Here is a 22,831-nt window from a genome sequence, read left to right as displayed (position 1 = left end):
GGAGAAGGGAGAATGCAGTGCTGCCAATTAAAACTAGTGTCAAGCTAGATTATTCTTACTTTGTTCTAAGTAAGATAATGTATTTCTCAATGGCAAATGAAACTAAGAATAAAAATTCTAAGTTAGATTTTTTTGGAAAGTGCCAGGTACTAATAATAGAAGGCTTATGAAGTTTATTTAAAATGTATGTCTTTTTTCATCATATAAGAGACGCATTTTAATTATTTATATGTATATTTAAATAAATGTATTTTATTTAAATATAAATGTAAATTAACAAATAAATAATACATTTTGGGTGAAGTAAACCTTTATTAAATTATGGGAGAAAAAAAAAAAAGAAAAAATCAATCAAAAAAATCAAGAGTGTGCACCATATCTGTACAAACCCAAAAATTAAACATGTACAATTCAATTTATATATTGTATATATCAGCTGTTTTATTATAATTTTCTACGGAAAACCCCTTCATTTTTTGTATACTTTGTTTTTTAATTAATTATCGGGAAATAGGCACTTTATTTTTAATATCATGTATGACAAAACCCTGCAGCTACGACAAAGGACATAACCGATTAGTAATTTTCAAAACAGAGGAGGAGGGGGTTCCCTATATATGTATTTTTTTTGTATAAACGCTTATTTACACGATATAATTACAATTCTCATTATGTTTACGCATTTGTTTATCAATTACTGTATATAAAGTTTTAGTAAACGTCGATTTTAATTTCCTTACACTATAAATCGTTAAATCTTTAATCCCTCGATAATTGACATATTATTATAAATTTGTGATAAGAATAATTACTTTTTACGTCTAGTAAATCAATGATTTTTACGTTACATTACATTTAAAAGAAAAATAAATCCTTACGTTACTAAATAACCAACCGTTATCATTTTGAAGCTGTATTTACAAACATTCATTCAAACCTTTCGGGGTTGTTTTTTTTTTTTGCGTCCAAAACTATAGTCTAATTAAAAATTACTTTGTCATTTCATAATTAGTTTCGAAAAAAAAAAACAATTCTTTAAAAGTTAATCACACGTGAAAATCATGATTTTAATTCATCAATAAGAAAATTAAGCTCATTATTATGTTAATTAGTTCATATATATAGGAAAGGCATGGGGAAAAAAGCTTATAGCATTTATGTCGTTTTACTAATATATCGTACGACAATATCTCTCAAAAAAAGATAAGTTTTAGGCAAAAAAACGGGGGGGGGGGGGGTATATTTTTACAATTGTGTTTTACTTTTGTTACTTTTTTTAAGCATGTTTGGTAACTTTTTTTTTAATCTTTCCGTAGCTATTTCGTTGTAGTAAATACTGCATATTATTTTACATGGCACAATAATCTGCCCACAAAAATAACTTTTTTTTTCGTTAATTAAATGACGTTTACACTAGCCTGTGTAATTAGTTATTCCCTTAATTATATCATAAATAAATTACAGAAAGCATCCCCCTAAAATTCCATTAACAGAGCTATCTCGGAAGCCTTAGTGTGACGTCACCCATACTATATGCCCATAGAACCAAAGGGGTACCCAACATGGCCGCCAAGTGCCAAACTTAAGCCCATGACGTTTTACCTAGGCACTGAGACATCACAATTGAAATAGCTCTATTGAATTAACGCTAATTACCCCTTTTAAGCACATATCTAAAATGGGCACTTAAGCCTTGGTTTTATCTAAAATGGGCACTTAAGCCTTGGTTTTAAGATTCTGAGCGATTGATTTGATTTGACAGTTGACACAGGCTACTTTATATAATTTAATCATGATATTAAGTTATGAGTCTCTAATAATAAGTACAATAACCATTTTTTGAAAGGAATTACGAAGGAAAGTGTTAGCTTATCAAAGTTACCGGTAATTTATAAAGAAAATAAGTACAACGGAAAGTGTATCGGAAAAAAGAGAAAAATGGGGTGAAAATAAAAACTATTCAAAAAAAAACCTTTGTTATTATACGTTGAAAAAGTTTATTAATCCACGACAAACTAAATTATACCATCATAAAATTAATTATCATAAGACGGACAAAATAATGACATATTGACTATTCCACCCCAATCCATATTTGCTTTTTTTTTTTTGATATTATATACATTACACTAATAAAAATCCTTATTTTAACCATCTGTACATAAGAATAATCCCTTTAATCATAATGGAAATTATAGATAGATTAGTTTAAGAGATAAAAACTATAAAAAAAAATAATCCCAAATCGTTAAATGTCCCGTTCATTTGTTTTTTTGATTTACGTCTATTTTGCAGTAGATCTTTTTGGGAATTAAAATCAAAACACACGATTAAGAGATAAGACAAGCCTTAAAAGGGGTGAGCAATAATCAAGTTTTATCAATTGTTTTTGTTTTTTGAGCAGCACCGAAATCAAAATAATTAATTACAATAAAAGTTCCCATATATTTGAAATTTTTCTTTCATCGGTTTTAGTTAAGAAATTCACTGCATTATCTGTAAAATATTCAATCTTTCCCCTTTAAAATAGTACCACTTAACCAAACACGTTAGTTACTACGTTTCTATTAAATTAAATTTAAATCCCTAAAAATTATTACTACCATTTTAAAAATATAGAAATTAAGAAAAAAATAAAAATCTTTCGTTAATATTTTTTATATCAAATTCTGAAATTAAATGTTTGACTTTCTATCAATCAAACCCTTTGAAAGATTTTTTTTAACGAGTGTAATTAAAATGGGACAAACTACGTGGAGTTTTGTTGTGTAGTAATTAAAACCATCCGTATCTTAATTATCTTTTCATTTAAATCTTAAACTGTAGGCTAGTAACGCGTGAGTGTGTGTGTGAGAACCTACTTACGTAAATAGCGTCTGGTTCTGGGCCTAGTTGTGAACGAAAAATAATAATATCGTAAGAAATATTAATATAAAATTAACGTATGTGTTAAGACAATTCAAAAATTCGTAGATACGTTAAAAAAACCAAAAAAAAAAAATATAATAATCCTGGGGGAAAGGATATAAGAGCTTTGTTTCTTCAAAAAAGTGATTTGAAGAAAAGTATAATTGTGAAAAAAAAAAAAAAAAAAAAAAAAAATATGTATATATCATCAAGATAACTTGTTACTCTTTTTTGAAAGAGAATCAATTATCAAAAATCAATCAATCAATTACCAACCAAAGAAAAGGACATATTAAATTCATGTAGATCATTAGTTGCCACATGTATAGTTATCGGTAACATTATGTTCCATTGCCTTCATATAAAAAGTTTTTCGAAAACCAAAAATCAATTTAGTAAACGTTGACTTAGTTCGTGTACTTTTGTTTGTTTCGACAGTTTGAAATTCAATTTGGCATTTTTTGTGGGAGGGGGGGGGGGGGGTGGAGGGGTCGGTAGATATTTGAACAATCACCTTCAGTTAACTTTGTCCCCGCGAAATGTGGTGGTCACGCGGTAAATTGGTCCGTGACTAGTTTACCTCCATGGTAGCGTTGGCCTTATTAGGGCTGCCGCTTTTCTTGGAATCTATTTTGGAAGACTGACAAGATGACGAAGAATTAGCGGGAGTTGAGTTGGAGGAAGCTGAAACCTTCGTCGTCGTCGTTGTCATTGTCGGTTTACTAGCGTTGTTATTGGAAATAACGTTGCTATTGACATTCTCCTTTTTATCACTGTTGGCAGCTTCAGTTCGCGAGGTTTTGGACTGTTGAGATGTTTTGTTAGATTGTTGTTGTTGTTGCGTCGGGGCTGGTCCCTTGTTAGTTTTTGAGGAGCCAACGACGCCGCCGCTTTGAGGGTTACTATTGACTTTATTATGATGCGAGGCGTTCGTTTTACTAGTATCTTTAGTCGTTTCCCCAGATTCTTTCAAAGAAGAAGCGGGTTGTTGGGAAGACGTCTTTTTCGCTTTATTTTGGATGGTGGTGGCTTCACCGCTAGGTATTCTTTGTTTTTGTTTCGACTGCTCAGCGGCTGAGTACGTGTTACGTCTCATTCGACCAGGGGTAATAGGTTGATGTCTTCGAACACCTCCCGCCGATTCGGATAAGTTTCTCGTTCTACCCCCAACAGCCATACCCAAATTCTCTTGCTACGGAAATAATACCCCACCAATTTCTTAACACTTACTCAAAATATAATTATCGTGGGATTTCATATAATTATTTGTTATTCCATTGTTCAATAACGCGAAATCAATGGTTCATAGTTATATATAGAATTCAACAAACATTTCGATATACTTTTTATATATAGTATAACTTCGTATTAAATTTAACTTTCTTCATTTGTTTAAGTTAATTATCTTCGAAAAACCGTTTAAAACAGTATTACATAAACAATACAGTGATTGGTATAAGATGCAGGGGTGTGCGAGTACTCGTTTCGAGTATCGAGCCGAGTACTCGACTCGATACTCGATAACAACACATTGAGATACTCGAGACAGATTCGAGTAGCTTTTTAATATTTTAAATACTCGACAAATACTCGAGTCCGAGGCTTACAACTATAGCAGACGATGAGTTCATGATCATTTATTTTGAAAATCACCTGTTCAATGTTTAATTGATCACTAACAATCTTTTGGAACTAGTTAGATGTTAGATAATTGAAAATCTTCGTTATTTTCAAGAAATTTACAAAATTGCTACTCGACAAGTCAATATTTGAGACTCGATAATTAGTACTCGAAAGAACCAAAATTTGACCTATCTAAATACTCGATACTCGAAAGTATTTTTGAGACTCGGCTCGATACTCGATAAGAAATTAGTTTCGATACTCGGAACGGACTCGGCTCGAAACCGAAAAAACGGGACTCGCACATCACTGATAAGATGATTTCAATTCTAATTCCGTTCTGTTCCTCAATGTTAAACACTTACCTCATATCATTCTAAGCTAACTTAACTTCGGGTATAAGTGAATAAAAGAATCATTCAAAAAAAAGTACTCACGTCAATTCGGAAGTCGGTGATCGTTTTGTAATTTCCAAGCTTGGCCTGCAATTCAGTGTCAACAACCAGTTTAGAACTGTGACGGTAATATTTCAGGAAAGCCCAAAACTTCTCCAAACCATAGAGTTGACCTATTGTGAAAAACACAAAACAACAACAACAGGTTATAAAATACAAATGAATGAACAATAATAACATAAAGTTTTATTTGGTTCTTGTCAAACATCGGTGTGAAAAATGATTGATTATGAAGGAGTGTTAACACTGGGACTTACCCATTTCAACATCTCTCAATGTTTCCCTCTGGAAATCTTGATAGACATCAGGACGGAAATGTTTTTCCAACCCATAACTGAAGTATCGGAAGAGGCATTCGACTCCGTACCTGTATCCCACTTTGGCATCTTCAATGGCTAACTTTTTAAACTCTTCGTACATTTTCTTATTGAAATGTTCGCGCAAAAAGAAAGACCAAAAACGGAACAACGTGTTCATCTCTTGGGACTGACCAATCCCTAATCTCTTACGTTCTGTGTAAGTAAGTAATAAGAAGTAATTAAATCAATTGAACGCGGACAGTCAAGGGGACAAAGAAGGGATAATTACCTTTCAGACATCGACTTCGATATTTATGATAAGCTTGTTGCGTGAATCCATTTTCTTTGAGCAAAGAATGGCTCGGATGTTGAAATACAGGCAGGGAGGAAGGCATACTGCCGTAACTGGCCGACAAGCTACTTTCAGTCCCTTCATTCAGAGAGTTGGTTCGAGATCTTGAAGGATGAGCTTTGGAATCGAGGACCCATCCAACGTGATGTTCAACGGGTTGGTGTGACCCGTACCGCGATTGTCTTAACGACTCTTCGACCGGGTAAAACCTCTTAGACGTGGTGCTTTTGTTTTTAATAGGTCTAGATCGAGAGGCTGATTTTTTCGAGGGCCTAGACGCGGATGGCGCAGGAACTTCGGAAGGCAAGGAACGGCTGACTGTAGCTCCTGATTGGTCCCCTTCATCCGTAGCTTCGTCAAAAAGAGGCATAGGTGGTGGAGGCGGAGGTGGGAGGGTTTGTTGGCTGCTCGATGGAGGAGTAGGCCTAATAATCTCCAAATCCTTGCGCGATATAACTTCCACGGATTTATAGGAACGTTCACCCTAAATAAAACATCCCGACTTTTATTCCCAAATTCCTTACCTAAACACGTCAGTAGTTATAATCACACAGATAAATCGCCATCCAAGATGGCGGCTAGCTCCCTCAATAGTTACGACTATACAGATAAATCGCCGTCCAAGATGGCGGCTAACCCCCTCAGTAGTTAAGACTATACAGATAGATCGCCGTCCAAGATGGCGGCTAACCCCCTCAGTAGTTACGACTATACAGATAAATCGCCGTCCAAGATGGCGGCTAGCCCCCCCCCTCAGTAGTTACGACTATACAGATAAATCGCCGTCCAAGATGGCGGCTAGCCCCCCCCCCTCAGTAGTTACGACTATACAGATAAATCGCCGTCCAAGATGGCGGCTAGCCCCCCCCCCTCAGTAGTTACGACTATACAGATAGATCACCGTCCAAGATGGCGGCTAACCCCCCTGAGTAGTTACGACTATACAGATAGATCGCCGTCCAAGATGGCGGCTAAACCCCCCCCCCCCTCAGTAGTTACGACTATACAGATAGATCGCCGTTCAAGATGGCGGCTAACCCCCAAAAAGATAATGTTTAAAACTAACCTCAACATTTTTCCATAGTCCTTCTTCATAATAGTACAACCCATCATTAATTTCCTTGGCTAATTCTTGAGTGATTTTAGTTCTGGTAGTCCAGTCACCGGTTCGGTCGTATCCTTCGTGTTTTCTTACGTGATTTCCTCCACTTAAAGATCCACTTTTAGGTATGGATGATGAAGTGGAAGCTGGAGTTGAACCGGAACTAGGGGGTGTAGATGAAGGAGGCGCACCAGAGGGCACGTATTGAGTCAAAATAATCAACTTATCGATCTCATCATCACTAATTTCGTAGTCTGAATCATCCGACCTGGAAATAGAGAAAAGTGGTTCTTCCAAATTAGACCGGGCTTTGTACATAAACTGTAAGCCCAGGGTTCAAATCGTACCATTCGGTAAATGTATTACGTCTCCCTGTATAAGCTGTATCAAGCTCTTCGTCAAATTGAAAATCACATTCGTCAGCATCACTATGTTTAAAAGGAGGTTCCTTTCTTTCCTAAATAACCCCCGAAAAAATTAACATCCCAATGAAGAAAGAAAGAAAGAAAGGAAGGAAAAGAGTTGTTCGAAACTTACTTTCACTTTAGTTTGAGGTTTACTTTTCCTTCGAACTTTTTGCCAAACATCGTCAATTTGTTTTTCTTCTAAACTGGCTCTAACAGCGTCCTTTTCCTTTGTATCACTACCGTTTTCCTTATTTTCATCCGATTCAGGAAGATTTCCTAGTCTATCTTCGTGGTTGGACAATAGACCACCATCCTCATTCACCATTTTTTCACCGGGTAGAGACGACACTCTACTGTTATTCAAATTCTCAGAATATTCACGGGGAGAACGTTCCTCGTCATTTTCCAATTCATTATCAGCTTCGTCTCCAGCGTCATAGACATTGTGGTTTGCCATATTGTCATCTGACAATTTTGAGACCTCTCTCTTTCAATCGCGCCCCCAAACATTACAATAATGAAAAACAAGCAATGACTTACCATGGAAAACTGGGTAAGGTTGTCCAGGTATGAAGGCGGGCACATCGGGATGCAATTCGGAAGCTGGTACATCGGGAATAGGCCATTTTTCAGGCTCATGAAGAGTTCGAACTTTTGTTCCGTCAACAATCTCTACTTCAGTGCTATCAACCATGGCCTCTATAACTAAATTCACGTCTTGCGTCAACGCTTGAACTCTATGGAAACTAGCTATCAAGTTAATCGACAGAAAGCCCTGAGGGTCCATTTTCCTTCTTAGGAAGAAGTCCTTTTGTAAATTTTCCATACTGAAATAATATTCTCTGCAAATAGACCGGACCCGAAGATTATACCCCTAAGTCTAACCCTGATTCGGTTTATGATGTCTTACACTTGTTTTTTGATGTATTCTTTCAAGGTACTTTCATCGCAATGGATATAAGGGTTGTTATAGTAAAAGGTACTTAAAAAGGGAGCGATGTATTGACTGGAGCTCGTTTCGGGAGCTACGTAATCTCTTCCGCGTCCACTGTTACTCCATGTACCTCTTCCTCTACCTCGTCCTCGACCTCTAAAATTGCGGCCCCTTCTTGGAAAATCATCTTGTCTGCGGCCACCACCTTCGGCTCCGGATACGGAAGCCCCATCGGATGGACTTCTAGTAGCCATTCTCCTATCATATCTAGCTTCACTCGATCTGTTGTAACTATCTTCCCTACGTTCGTACCGACCCCTTTCTGATCCATTCTTGGACATTTTTCTTCTATCATTTTTGGGTTCAATGTCTAAAGGAACCCATCTCTGTTTGTAACCTACGAATAATTATAAACCCGGCAAATCGTAAATATGTCACGAAATTAATGATAAAAAAATGCCTAAAATTAATAATTAGCCTTTAACAATGGTGGGGGACGATCAAAAGTATAATAACTTCAAATTATACACTTCCATAACGTTTTTAAGTATGATTAATTCTTTCGCGATGTGTTATTGAATTTTTACGAGATAAAATTGACCTTGAATTGGAAAAGCTAGGAAAATACAGTTACCGAAGAATTTTATATAACGTGTACAGTTTTCATTACGAGGTCTAGTTTGATATAAGGCAAAAAGAACTCAGCTGGCATTGTTAAGGTAAAGGTAAATACCTGCACGAAAGTGGAGAAACACTTTCAAAATCTGAATTAATTTAAAAAATACTCTATTCCTCCTACAACATAGATGTCGACGGAAAAACAAAAATATTTCTTTACTTCAAAGTTATAAACCTCAACCATCCTGTTTATAGAAGCAGATTAGCGAAACGCAAAAGATAACAAGGAGATTATCCCCAATTTTACGGCCAGCGGATTTGCAACTTTAGAGACAGTTTAAACGGATTAATTTTCGTTAATTTGGGGAGATAATTAAAGTGAAAACACGCAGGTTGAAAACCGTTTTAAGGCCAAAAAATAATAAAAAGTATGAGAATTAGAAAGTTAGTTAGGCAGCTGGGATTATCGATAATGGTAAAAACTGAGACATGTGTTAAGAGATAACTTATCTTACAATTCCCTTTCCTAAGGTGGATACGTTAAAATAATATACATTGGAAGACGAAAGACTTATCTTTCTTTATAGGCGGTGAAGGTGGGGGGGGGGGGGGGGGGAATAAAATCTATTAGATAAATAAACGAGTACATCCTAGTTTATATTAAAAACGACGCCTGATAATAAAAGACATAAAATTACACCTATATTAAAAATATAAAATCGCGTTATTCAAAAATTCAAAGTAATAAAATTGATTAAATCCAAGTCCACCTGATAACTACCAAAAAAATTAAAGAGCACATTCTAGCAAATACAACTAACTATAATAATAAATTGTTCCAGTATGCTTAACATTCTAATATAAGTTTCCACAAAAGGGGGTTACGATGTTCGCCCAGTGTCGCCAGGACGTTTGTGAGCCAATAATTGCAAAGAGAAAGGGTAGCAGTTCAGTTTCACTCGGTACTTGACTCGCTCATGTGTCTGACAACACTGCACGTTAATTTCTCAAGCCCCTTTAGTGAAAACTATCGAATAAGCCTAACCACGTGTTAAAATTAAAGAGTAATAAAAAAAAGAGCTCGATCCCTCGGTTTGGCTACGCAACATACTTGTACCTTTCTTCTTATTGGCTCTTGGGTTTGAGCCACCTCCACTTTCGGAAGGATGTTCCGAACTCTCCCTATTTTCTTTAGCGGAATCATCTTCATCGTGGGAGCTTTGCAAATGATTCGAGCGAGCGTTACTTCCGATGGCTTTCATTGGATTGCTAGTGTTGCCGTTAATCGAGGAAGAAGTCGAAGAAGACGAGGAAGTGGATGGCGTCGAGAAGGAGGAACTGGCCGAAGCCAATCCAGTTCCGCTAGAGTTCGATACCACAAGGCTGCCGCCGCTGTTTTGCTCTAAAGGCACAGTCGCGATTTGACTATTTGGAGGACCAGCTCTCTTTTTCTGATTTCCACAAATAAATCATTCAAAACACAAAACCAGCCATGTGGTATCATCGTAAACCTTGAAGGAGAGAGGGATGATGGAGTGGAAATCCCCATACCTATAACGTTGCCTACCCCCCACGGAACGCAAAGGTAGCCCTCCCAGAATCCTCAGCGTTTAGGTAGGGTCGTACAGTACGAAATCGTAAAGGACGCCCCCTCTGTCTTAAAAATAGAAGCTAGTTCTCATACAAATACAATGGCGCTGCGCGGCAGCACTTAACAATCGCCTACCAAAGGGTAGGGACGTGCGCGAGGTACACTGGGAAACTAAGGGTGCGCCACAGGTCACCCGTCATCATTTCCAATCCATCTTACCTCATTTATCCTTGCGTAAACAACCCCGGAAACATACCTCAGTCATGTGAACTTCCCCAAGTGTAGGCCAATCGCTTATATCACTAAGCTGTTCCGTACTCCTTTGAGGTGCTTTTCTCCTATCTTTAACAATTACCGATGGCACTGGAATTACATTTTCTGCAACTATAATAAAACAAAACTCTATTCACGTCCTTTCCATATAAAAAACTCTATAATAATTTACCACTTTAAATAATGAACTTAATAATAATAATCTACTTAAGTCTAAAATAAAAACAATATTTTGAGGGACACACAAATGACATAATTATCTATATTTAAATGCATTACTCATGTATACGCGGATAAGGAAAATATTTGGAATTATTCCACGAAAATAAAAAACCAAATATAAAAAAATTCTTAATACATCACTGGAACTTTTAGAATCACTAATGCAGAACCAGATTAATTTCAAAAGCCGAACCTTCTTACGTAAATTCCCTTTCAAATGGCTGGAAATTCTTTCAATCCCCTACAATTCCTTACTTCCCCGCATACTTAATCAACATTACTTAAAAGTTATAGGCCTATACGGAAACTTAATTTGAGGGTAAGGACACTTCACTAAAGAAGTAAACATTTTACAGAAATTTAATAATTTTAATTTACAAGCGTAGTAAACTCAAGTGTCCCATTTCCTGGCTCATCCTTGCCTATAAAGCGAGTATCCAACCCCTCGAAATATGGATGTTCTACAAAAACGAAAAGGTACTGGAAGGAGTTATCCAGATATAAAAAAAAAAAAATACCTCGTACATCCAAACAAGTCACGTAATAACAGGTGGACCAATAAGACACGTGTGTTCACCTGTCTTCTCAATCGACATTAACCATCGACATTTTTGCAAAAAAGCAATCATATGAAAAGTGTTCCCCTCTACCTTATCTATGTACACTAGTTATAATATTTACAGGTACAATTCAAATATGTATATACCCCATATAACTTTAGAGAGAAAGAGAGAGAGAGAGAGATACCGTTAAAAGAAAGGTATAATATTATGATCGTCATATTTGTTGACAATAACAAGTTGTAGAGCAACGTGACACAGTCATCCAGCTTTGGTTGGCGTTTTCACAAATAATATTTAAATGTCAGGATGAGAACTTTCCATTTATATAGTTAGTCACAGTATGGGGAAACATAAATTACGACGTTTTTACACGAAAAGATCATAAGTTATCTAACAACAGTTGCCAAGTTGGTGCGCAAAAGAACCCATACCTAGTTTTGAACGTAACTTAAAACTGTGCTGAAATACATTTAGAAACCCACTTTGAAGTGAACATAATGACGTTTAGGACGTGGCTCAAAAGTATTTAGATATCCAAGTATTAAACATAAAGTTACTAATTAAGAAACATTTCAGAAGCTCAAACTTTGAACCCAAACTTGGGCCCAGAACTTCTACCAAGTTCTTTAGTCCTGTTTTGAACACAAAAGTTACGCCAGAACTTCTAGGAAGTTCTAAGTCCTGTTTTTTAACACAATATTACCTCAAATTACTTCTTCGAACCTACCTCAATTTAAATTTTCACCTATAACTTCCTAGAAAACAACTACCAAAACTTTTCGGTATAAACATAATTAAAAACCCCAAGGCAATCGCATTAAAAACCATCCATCTTTCACTCTGTGCCTTGGTACAATGAACAATAGAAAGAATTATTAATTAAAACTTAATTCTAATAAACAATACCTATCCGCGTAGGCAGTTGTAAAGGCTTTTAAACTCATACGTTAGTCATTATATAGTTAACTCAGTAAAGATTCACGTACAATATTAATGAACACGTGATCAAATATAAACACATTGTAAGCTTTCATTCACCCTATCAATCCACTTTCTATTATTTTTCTATATACCATTGATCATATAAACTCATAAATGACACGGAATTATTTTAGGTATAGGTAAGTTAAAAAATTTGTCATTATCCGAGATAGGTATGTAGTTGTTTAAACACAATTTCCGGAAACGTTTTTACACCAACATTTTCCCCAAAAATACTATATATATGCAAACAGACCTAATATTTCCATCAATGAATGAATTAATGAATGAAAAATGTACCGGTACACAAACTACGCGTGCAAAACCATTACATTTTTACGTTAACAGTTAAACAGAATCAAAATTATGAAAATAAACTAAAACAAAAAAATTGTTTTAACTTCGATTAAAATTTAAGAAATTAAGTTAGTTACCACACGTAATGAATTAATTACGGTTGGTAATACCACATTCAATTAATTAATATGTCAATTAAGTGACGTCACGGTAACTTAAGTCAAATAGTCGCGTATAATTTTTACGAAATCATTAAGATTTTTATGAAACAAAAGAAAGATTTTAAAAATTTCTCTCGTAATTAAAAATTCTGGTTTTAACTTGGATAAATTAAAGAAATTGTAATATTTAGGAGTTAAAGTACATTCCCCGATGAATATTAAGCAGGTTTCTTTAATTATAAGATAATACCACATTAAATTAATTAATATATCAAATAACTGACGTCACGGTGCCTTTCCTGTTATAGGGTCCGTAAAAATTTCAAGAAACGTGATTGAAAATGCGATATATTTCAGAAAAGAAACTGAGAAAAGTTCTAATAACTTCCACCACAAGTTTTTTATTTCTCTCTCTAAAGAAGGAACCGGTTATCAAAAAAAAAAAAAAAAAAAAAAAGAGTCAATTTTTGATTTTTACTAATTTCCCGCGGCAATGGGCGATCAGACATTCAGAAAAACCGCGCCCGCCGCGAACATATTTTAAAGGACGCTGCGCTTCGTCGATAAAAACTGTCCAACGCCCAGAATAACGTAACAAAAATGTGTATTCAGGGATTAAAAAAAAATTGACCTAATTTTTCAGGCTTAATATTTAAACCATCTCATTTAAGAAAAAATGTGACGCATTCACGTGGTGTGAAGGAGGGAGGCTTAATTTCACGTGAATTCTCACGCTTTAAGATCACAAAAGAATTCGAGAATGATAGATATACCCTTCTTCAAGAGAGACTTGAAAAATTCCGAGATTGAATTTTATAAAATAAAGAAAAGAAAAATACGAAAAATCACGAATTTTTTTTTGGAAACTTTTATAAAGTTATTTTCCCCCGAAAGTACTTGAAAGTTTTACGACTTAAGTCTAAAAATATATTATTGATATTAAATGTTAAGTGTATATTGAAAAGTACCTAAAAATATTCCGTATTTGTCAATAGATAACGAGTGACATTGAAAGTCATTTGCGATGTGTGGAATTCAACCGCTATGAAAACCTTGTAGAGAAGAATGCTGCTGTTCGATTCAGTAATTTATAATTCAGTTCCAAACCCTCGGGTGCTCTCAAACAAATTACTGGCAACCCTGAATCGCGGTTAAAGTTAAGACAAAGGAGAGGAAATTTCCCTAGCCCATTTAGTGCGAACTATACCAATTTTGACTCAATTGGACGAATTTTGTAGAGGCACAAACAAACTATATAGATCGTGAATTTTTAGAAACATTTCCATTTTCAAATATACTCGAAATACGTTTTACGACTTCAGTCTGATAAATACTATTGATTTCGGATATACATATAATTTACAGAACTAGGAGGATTGATACTATTTACACCAGGAGACCGGGCTACTTGGCGCACGGGTGAAATTGCAGTACCAAGTAGCCGGACCTCCTGCAGTGTATATGGTACCAATAATCCTAGTCTGAAAACTATGTATTGATAAAAACTAAACACATTAGTATATGGGACTACAAACTCGAAAGTAACTTTCTTATATTCGAATCGATTTCAACTCTCAAACGGTCCTATTTTGTAGCTCCATTTAAACGAACATTTTGAACCCGACGACAAACTATATTACAATCATATTAGCCTATATCCTTCAAAAATAAACTACAAAAATAATTTAGAAATATAATAATTACATCGAACAAAGTGATCTATCAAAATTTCAAATTACAGGGTCGTAAATGAAACATTACACGGCGTATTAAATGCAATTCTATCCGCTGCTGCCATTTTGCGGTTATCGAGTCTCATATATACGATCCGAATTACAGAAAGAAAGAAAAAATTAATATATATTCGAAAATATGAAGCCTGAAGGGATTAACAACATTCATCGGAAATCACTACATTAAGCTAATTAAAAAAAATATTCAGTTTATAATCTAACACCCCTGAGAAACACGTGGGCGACGTTATAAATTTGAAGAAATAGTTTCAAAAATAAGCGGACAAATGTTGCCAGAAATGCAGAAGCTCATGAAAATCCCAATGCCTATATTTATAAACTCAGTTTCGAGATTTTTTCTTTTAAAAAAAAAAATCTTAATTATGTAATGACAATTAAAAATTCATTAATTTCATTCCAAAATAATTTCTTTTTAAATTTCCGTAATAATTGCTGCGTATAACGAGTTTGGTATCGGTATAAGCATTCGAGCATTTCTGATTCTTATATTAAAATCGCCAAAAGCTTAATTTCAACGCGTACCCTATGAGATAATGTCCAAATTTCTATTTGATTTAATAAAGAATTACTTAAATAATCTCATGAATTAATTTCTTTAAATATAAAAAAAGAAACCTTGGAAAATATCCGAGCCTTCAATCATAATCTTGATTAAATTCGAATCAAATTTCGCCGGCTACAAAATATAAACATTTAGGCCTCAAAATTCGTTGATTTAAGCTGGATTCTTATCAATTATTGATATAAGTATAAGAATTCGTACGCCAAGTGTTAGGAAATTTTAGGGGGCCCCTTTTCCTACAGAGATAACCACAATTTATAAATTGCCAAATCGGTAAAAAATAAAAATACGTAATTAAAAAAATCCCCAGATCCTTAATAACCTAACTTTAGATCAAATTACGTTTCGTACATGAAAAAACTACTAGGCATAGATGCAACAATTGTTTCTATGCACAAAATTCAAAATCCCCAAACTTTTAAAGGGTTTTTTCCCTGACAAATAATCCCATGCAAGCCTCTTTTTTTTTTCTTTTAAGAAAATTGCGTTTAAAATGACTAATACAATAAACAAGTTATAATATTATATATTAGTTCAGGCCATACATAATAATAATAATATTATCAAAGTAATTACGTATTTTGTTTAAAATAAAAACTACCGCAATTTTATCTTAATAAACCTCAAATTTCAGGGGCTTCTCGGGTAGCAAAAAAGTGTGAATTTTTTTCTCAATATGTCTGCGAACCGAGTAACATTATCTCTTACACCTTAAAACAAAACAAAACTGTCTCTCCTTTGGAAAACAAACATTATATCATATTACGTTAAAAAAAAGAACAGTATACATTGTCGAAACAATTTAGTTCAATACCATCAACGATAACGCCGGAATTACGTGGTTTTAGTCAGTCTCTACGATTACCACATACACACACAAGAAAAAAAAAATTAAACAAGACTCGTTTTCTCTAATTTCCTTTTTGAATAAATTTACTTTTCATCGCCAGGAAGAGAAAGGGATATGACATGAATTTATTACATAGTCCCCATGAAACTAATAGCTTTTTTTCGACTTACAATTCATCTAATATAAGTATTTCTTTCTAAAAGACTATATACATTATAGTTTACAGACTAGAAGTATTGATACCATTTACACCAGGAGGCCATGCTACTCGGTACTGCACTTTGTCCGCCAAGTAGCTTTCCCTCCTGCAGTGTAAATGGTATAAGCCCTCCTAGTCTGAAAACCATAAATTTTGGCTGCTGTATTGAAGGTACTTCACGCCCATAAATAAAGCTTATCGAGATTCACGTCACTGAAGGGGCCGGATTGCAATTTGTTTCGCTTTGGGGGTATGGCCAACTGGACCCAAAATTACGTCTATACAGCCCATCTCCGTGGAACCCTTTGTGAATGGTTTCCACCCAAAATTTACCACTTTTCTAAGAATTTCATAAACCCCATAGAGAGCTTTTAGTTGGCTGTGTAGTACGTCACACCCTCCTAAGTCTTATCACGATTCTGGCTGCACTATTGGTGGGTTTTCAGGCTCTGTATTCATCCCATCAGTATGGCCGTGAAATTATCTGATGAATCTTATCTCCTCCCCCAATCAAAGACTCACTAAACCCTTTTCTTGTACTCTCTTCAAATAGGAACCAAATGTCGTGGCCCAGCTTGAACCTTTTGTCAAGAATTTGACCACCTACCTAGTACCTAGCGATAACACAAACATCCCAAACCCCTTTCGACTTTCCCTGGTCTATATTTTTATTTAGTAAAGACGCTCTTTTTCAAAAAAAAAAAATCCACTTTCAAAACACAACTGAAGTTCTCAATACAACTAAACTATCTTTGTCAAATAAATAAATAAAGGTTGTTAAGGGAAGCACCTTTTCCTGTAGTTCAATATTATTGAAACAAATTACTACACTCTAACTGGGGAACAAATCTGAATTGAATCAGAAGAAATATACTAACGTTTGAATTAATTATTTTAATCAGAAGAAAGTAAAAAAAAATTAAGAGATTTATCGGTCTGCCGCTAGATTTCAAATGAGAGAGGTTCCAAGGGAGGCGACAGTTGGACGAGTTTGCGAACTAGGAAAGAATTAAGGGGCGATAACTAGACAATGTTAAACCCTACAGCGTTAAAAGAAGTTAGGGTAAACTAAGATTGATTAGTAAAAAGAGTTAGAAAAAGAAATATAAACTGACCTAGTTAACGTTCTCTCTAAGAGAACTGCAACTTTAGCAAAATGCAAGGTCATTTAGTTTTAGTTTTCTAGAACACTTTTAAATCATTTAAGTCTAGGCATACTGGTTTAAAGGCAAGTCCAAAATATGTCTAAAATGCTTTACATCAAATTATGACCTTCGTATGACTGGGTTTTTAAAACACACGTGGAGGGAAGCTAGACATCAAAGAGTTTAAGAAGATAGACTAGCTTTCTTAACCTCTCTAATATTCCTGACGCAAAACCCAACAAATAAAAAAAAATGAAGTAAGTCTTCGGAGCAATTTTTATTTACCAACGTGGTTGGTTAAATATTCTTTCTCTCTCTATCTCTTGCACGATGCAATTCAAACAGAAAGAAAGCGAGAAAGCGGTTTTCAACTTTTTATATTTCATACTGATGAGGGGGGGCTAAACATAACATTATATCATGGATGGAGGAAACCCGGCCCAAAAGGGTTAGATATGAACTTGAATAACCTTCCCAGCTATTAAACAAGACTTACAGCGAGTCAGGAACCAAGAAAGAAAGAAATAAGAAAAAATGGAGCGGACGATTTGGAAAACAATCGCAGTTCCTTGATTCACCTGTTTCCTCCTGCAGACCGAAAGCTGTAGGGGGACTCGTGAAATAATAGGCCTCGTACGTCTACAAGATCTATAATCTTAAAGGGAGGGTGAAATACATACTTTTAGTCGCGTACCACGCATGGAAATATTTCTTTATCTATTTTGCGAGAGTTAAGTTTCATAATATATTGTCTTATAAATTTAAGTGTTAAACAAACGAACGAACGTTTCTATATCTGTAAGATAAAACTTAAGAGTGGTTATTGTATCGGAATTCATTATAACGTGAGGTTTTCTCGATCAAAACTCAAATAAATCGTCACAAAAATTATGAGTGTTTCTAGGTTTTTCGGAATATAAACTTAAGAAAATAATAAAAACTAAGATTAAAGCGTTAATTTGATCACATATCGTAATTATAATTAGTTTTTAAAGGCTAATAAAACTTTTATTCAAGTGGTATTTTATATTACATTTATAAGCTGTGGTAATTTTTCGATTTAATTGAACTTCAGTTCAAGTTAATCGTAATTAAACATAAGTAAAGTTTTCCATCCACCCAACACATTTAAAACAAATAATTTCTATTTCAAATAACAATAATTTTCCTTTCTTAAAGAAAGACAGTCCTTAATCAAAATCCAGTTCCCAGAAAATATTAAAAAGAAAAAACCCCAACTAACAAATCTAGTTTCTTTATCAAACAAACAAAACTAGTCTAACAAAATTATTTCCCACCATAAAGTTACTAAGCAGCCCCTTTTTATAAAGAGAATAAAACGTTTTCTACACACGTGGTGCGAGAGAGTTCCGAAACCGAACCGTATCCTACATGACAAACTTAACACACACCCAAAACCTTTTGAAAACGAGGCGTAAATAATCCAATATAGACAGGAGAGTAAAAGAAGCATCAAACAATGTAATAGTATCGTAATCCGAAGTCGTAATCACAAATAAACTGACTCTACAGTCAAAACCGGTGCAGAGAAATCTTAACATTAAATCTCTACATACAGAGGCAAAACGTTTTCCCGCCTCGTGCACTGCCTCCTCTCTCTCATTCCGCGCGCAATGCGGACCACGTGGCGAGAAATTTTTAAAGGTCCCTAGTCTAACACGTGATTCGACTCGAGCCGCGTTAAGCCTAATTTTTCCATCCATCTACAGCACGCTGCGCTTGCAAATGTCGTCATAAATTTCAAGCTTACGATTATAAAATACCTTAATCTAATAATTTAATTCGAAATTAGCTAAAATCATCATTAAAAGACGAAGAATAACGCCCATAACTAGAAGTAAATAACAAAATACGTCAAATATTATTGTTATTTTGAATAAAAAGATGTAAATCAGGGGATGTACTTTAACCTCGCGCGAATTTTACCGCCGACAACTGGTGTGTAAAGGTTTGTTATTTTTTTTTAAAACCAAAAATAGCAAGTAAGATGCAATGACCTAATTGGCACCCTCTTTAAAAACAAACATATCCTGTCCGTCAGAAGTCCGTTATTCGTTGTAAAACTGTTACCATAACATAATAAAACACACCTAAATAGACTGACAACGTTTTTACATCAACAAATATGACTTCTGACGCAAAAACACGACACGAGTGACAGACAAACCAAACCATAACGTAATTTTCCAAAAAATTTCAAAATTTTAAAGACAACATAACATAACATTAAATTAAACATACCCAGATATCTGGCCTATATTTTAACAGATCGAATCTGTTGAGAAGAATAATAATTTGCAACTTTTCTAAATGGATAAAGTTGCACCTGTTATTTTTTTTTCTGCTAGGGGGAGATGATTTTATAACCGTGCCACGTTGCTTTCCAGGGAAGCGTAGTTAACTATTGCTTTGCTTTTCTCTACACAGTACAAAACGAATGACGATAATCCTTACTTGACATCCCAGGCTCGGTTGCCTGAGCAACTAAATCCAAAAAAAACCTTGTACACTTATTTTTCTTTTCCCCCACGGTTTAAATCAATCCGTTCCATCCCCTATTTTTCGAGCTAGACTTCGTAATCTCAATTAGTAAGGTCTTAGGTCTATAATACTTTAATGGCAGCTATTTACTTTTGATTGCAAAGGATTTTATTTGAAGATAATGAGGATGTCAATTCTATACGTGCCAAAAAAAATATTTCAGAAAAGTGAACGGGTTTTTCCAGCAGTTTTAAAATCGTTTTCGGTTGAATATTTTAATTGTCATTTATGTCTAGATTAAGTTGACAACAGATAGGTGTAGTATCAGTGTTATTAGTTGGAAAACAGGACAAAATATGGCAAGAAATATGTTAGTAATAAACTAATAGTTTTCGTACTTTTTGAAGTCATTGGGTCCTGTCAGGATCACACTATGAGACTAGACCTTTAAAAATGTCCGTATAATCACGTTACGCGGTCCAATTTTGGCGTTTATGGTCGCGTTTTGAAGCTCTTAACACGCACTACTACAGCTAAAATCTAACGGCAACTTTGAACCTCCCGAAACTAGAACTAAGAAGCTTAATAAAGCAGCCCGAATTTTTCTGTCAAGCACCCAATCTTTGTATGTTATTTTTAAGAAAGTAACACCAGTAAATTCTCCGTATTGCCGAAGCAATAACCCTAAAGGCGAGCCAAAGGCGCGCAATCTTCCATCCACAACTTAGTGGGGATGAGAAAGCTAGCGATTTTTTTTTATAACTTTTAAAATCCTAAAAATAGTTTAAGAACATAGCGATACAGACGGGAAGGTAAAAAGACTCGGTAGGTCTACAAATTCTACTTGCGTAATGTTAGAATAAAAGGTTCAAGAGAAAGTCATGGTTACACGAGGTAAAGCTAATTTCGAACTTAACGAAAGGGATCTTCTTGAATTAACATATTTATACTATTAGTAAGAAATACTGGTTTATTTAAACAAAGTTTTCGATATCAGATAGCGATAAAACGAAGTAATTACACCCCCCCCCCCCAACCCGACTATGTATCATATAGAGGCAAAGTCCGACAATTTCAACTTTGAATAAAGATAAATTGCATTTTTCAATATAGTAATTGTTTGTCAGGGGTTGTTACTCGCTTACTTCTAAATTATGGGTTTCATATAATAACAAACGATAGATTGTAATTATTTTTAATTGAAATGAATGATTATTAATCATCACGAAAGAGGGGTCTATTGGTGAATTATAAGAAGAAAAAAAATATGAAAAGGCTTACCGTTTGAATTGGAGGTTTTGTTAGAGTGGTTCCCCTTGGTGGAGTTTGGAACATCATCTGAGGCTTTGCCAGTTATTACGAGAGCGGCATTTTTGTTGACTGTCCAAGGATTTATTTTGGGAGGTGGAGCTTCGATAAACTCCACTTTCTTAGGGTTAGGGGCTCTCTCGTTTTGAGAAGAACTTGGGTTGTTGTTGTTAGAACTTTCGCCAACTTCCAATCCATTCTCAGTTTCAGCAATGTCTTTGGTATTACTGGCTTTAACAACTTTAGACGATTCTTCCTTTCTAGCAACAACATTGGATTTCCTTTCCTTCGAAATTGCCTCACTCGTTTCACCATTAACGTTTTTAATCAAATTTTCAACTTTCGCCACTGGCTTTGATTCAGTGTTTGGAGAATTGGCAATGCCATTTACGTGTTGATGGTTAATCAAATTAACGGTGTTATTTTCGGATTTGTTGGCTCTAAGGCACGCGGCGTAAGAACTACCAGGCGTTGACAAAGTCGTGGTCGTAGTTTCCTTTACGTTTTTGTCCGCCGCCGGGTTCTCCGCGTGTTGGACTTGATTCCCCCCAACCTTAGCCGCCATTGCGAACGCGACTTTTTAAAGGGGGGATGAAGGGGCAGCCACGAAGTAAAAAAAATAGGGTCTGCGCGAAAATACGCGGAATTTCAGGCAAAAAACGATTCAATACGTTGAATTATGTCAATAAATTGGCGAATTTGGAAATGTCTCCCGCGAAAAAACGCCTCTTACCTCTTTAGAAAATGTCCCAAGGTTGCGTAACAACAACGCGTTGAAGGCTTAAATAAAAGCTTTAGGCCTTTGCTACGGTTAAAAAATGCCGATTTTAAGCGACCTCATGGTCCCAGGCAGCTTGAGACGCTTGTCTGAGACGGCATGGTCGGGATACGGAAAAAGGCTACGGCCGCGGGCTGGCAGCGAGCTTTGACAACGGGGAGAACGCGGGGGCCGTTAAGCCTCGGCTATCCAAAACAGCTGGCACCGATGTTGAATGTTCGCGAAAGACTCGATGGTGGCGTAAAACTCGGGGCTGTACGTCGAATTTTAATTCGAAATGTTCTTCCGACTTTCGACGCGAATACTTGGCAATTAATTAAAAAGCGTCAAAATTTACGAACGTCACTCTTTTGCCAGAGAAGTCGCGGGAGTCCAATGTACGCGTTATATTATATCCTAGGCTTACTTCAGACTAGCGAACACGCATACGTTAGGGTCAGTTCTCTCTCTCGTAAAGATACCGACTAGGGAGGATTACAAAGCGGTTTTTTACCTTTATTCCTTGAGTAATTTTCTCGTTTATCAGTTGATTTGGTTGGAAGAAGCACTAACGCGACTCGTTAACGATCCGAATGTATTTAAACACGAGTAAAACTATTGTGAAAACAACTTTGCATGGAAAAGACTAACTTTCCACATGCACATGTTGTCGCCATTGAACTTCTTCCAGAGAACATACAGCGCACTAGCGAAGGAGAGGAGAGCGAGATTTATCCTTGGAGAGCTTTTGACGCCTGCGCACTGAGTCTAACGGCAGCGTGGTTTCTATTCAAAACATTAGTAACCAAGGCTTAGGCAAAGTTGCAACGTAATATTTCACACTGACGATAGGATTGACAACATCACAGTCTAATTAAACGAGTTGGTAATAGATTTGCGCGTAAACGAAGGAAAATGCTGGAAACTTTAATTCACTATCGGTTCCTAAAGTAGCACTTGCCTACTCAG

At 35.5% G+C, this 22,831-nt stretch overlaps 1 protein-coding gene across 2 annotated transcripts; it reads right to left on the bottom strand.

Moving 5' to 3' along the window:
• Nucleotides 1-292: 292 nt before the first annotated feature.
• On the bottom strand, nt 293-22,747 carry LOC149690798 (la-related protein 1-like). 2 transcript variants are annotated; one of them, XM_089870596.1, is made up of 12 exons: nt 21,079-22,747; nt 10,545-10,672; nt 9,809-10,148; nt 8,056-8,476; nt 7,686-7,987; nt 7,276-7,610; nt 7,086-7,195; nt 6,703-7,006; nt 5,574-6,120; nt 5,243-5,497; nt 4,968-5,098; nt 293-4,099 (listed from the first exon to the last, which is right to left on the bottom strand). In XM_089870596.1, the coding sequence occupies exons 1-12, from the start codon at nt 21,668-21,670 to the stop codon at nt 3,479-3,481; spliced, it is 4,086 nt and encodes a 1,361-aa protein (XP_089726722.1). In that variant the 5' UTR covers nt 21,671-22,747; the 3' UTR covers nt 293-3,478. The 2 variants fall into 2 exon arrangements, with proteins under 2 accessions (XP_089726722.1, XP_089726723.1); XM_089870597.1 differs by having other exon boundaries at nt 9,815-10,148.
• Between the last annotated feature and the right edge of the window lie 84 nt (nt 22,748-22,831).

This window comes from Phalangium opilio, unplaced genomic scaffold, assembly GCF_054372755.1.
Source record: "Phalangium opilio isolate 3A_F unplaced genomic scaffold, DU_Popi_V2 ptg000031l_1, whole genome shotgun sequence".
Classification (NCBI taxonomy): Eukaryota; Metazoa; Arthropoda; class Arachnida; order Opiliones; family Phalangiidae; genus Phalangium; species Phalangium opilio.
Note: the sequence above shows the minus strand (reverse complement) of the source record. Positions and strands in the feature narration are given on the sequence as shown.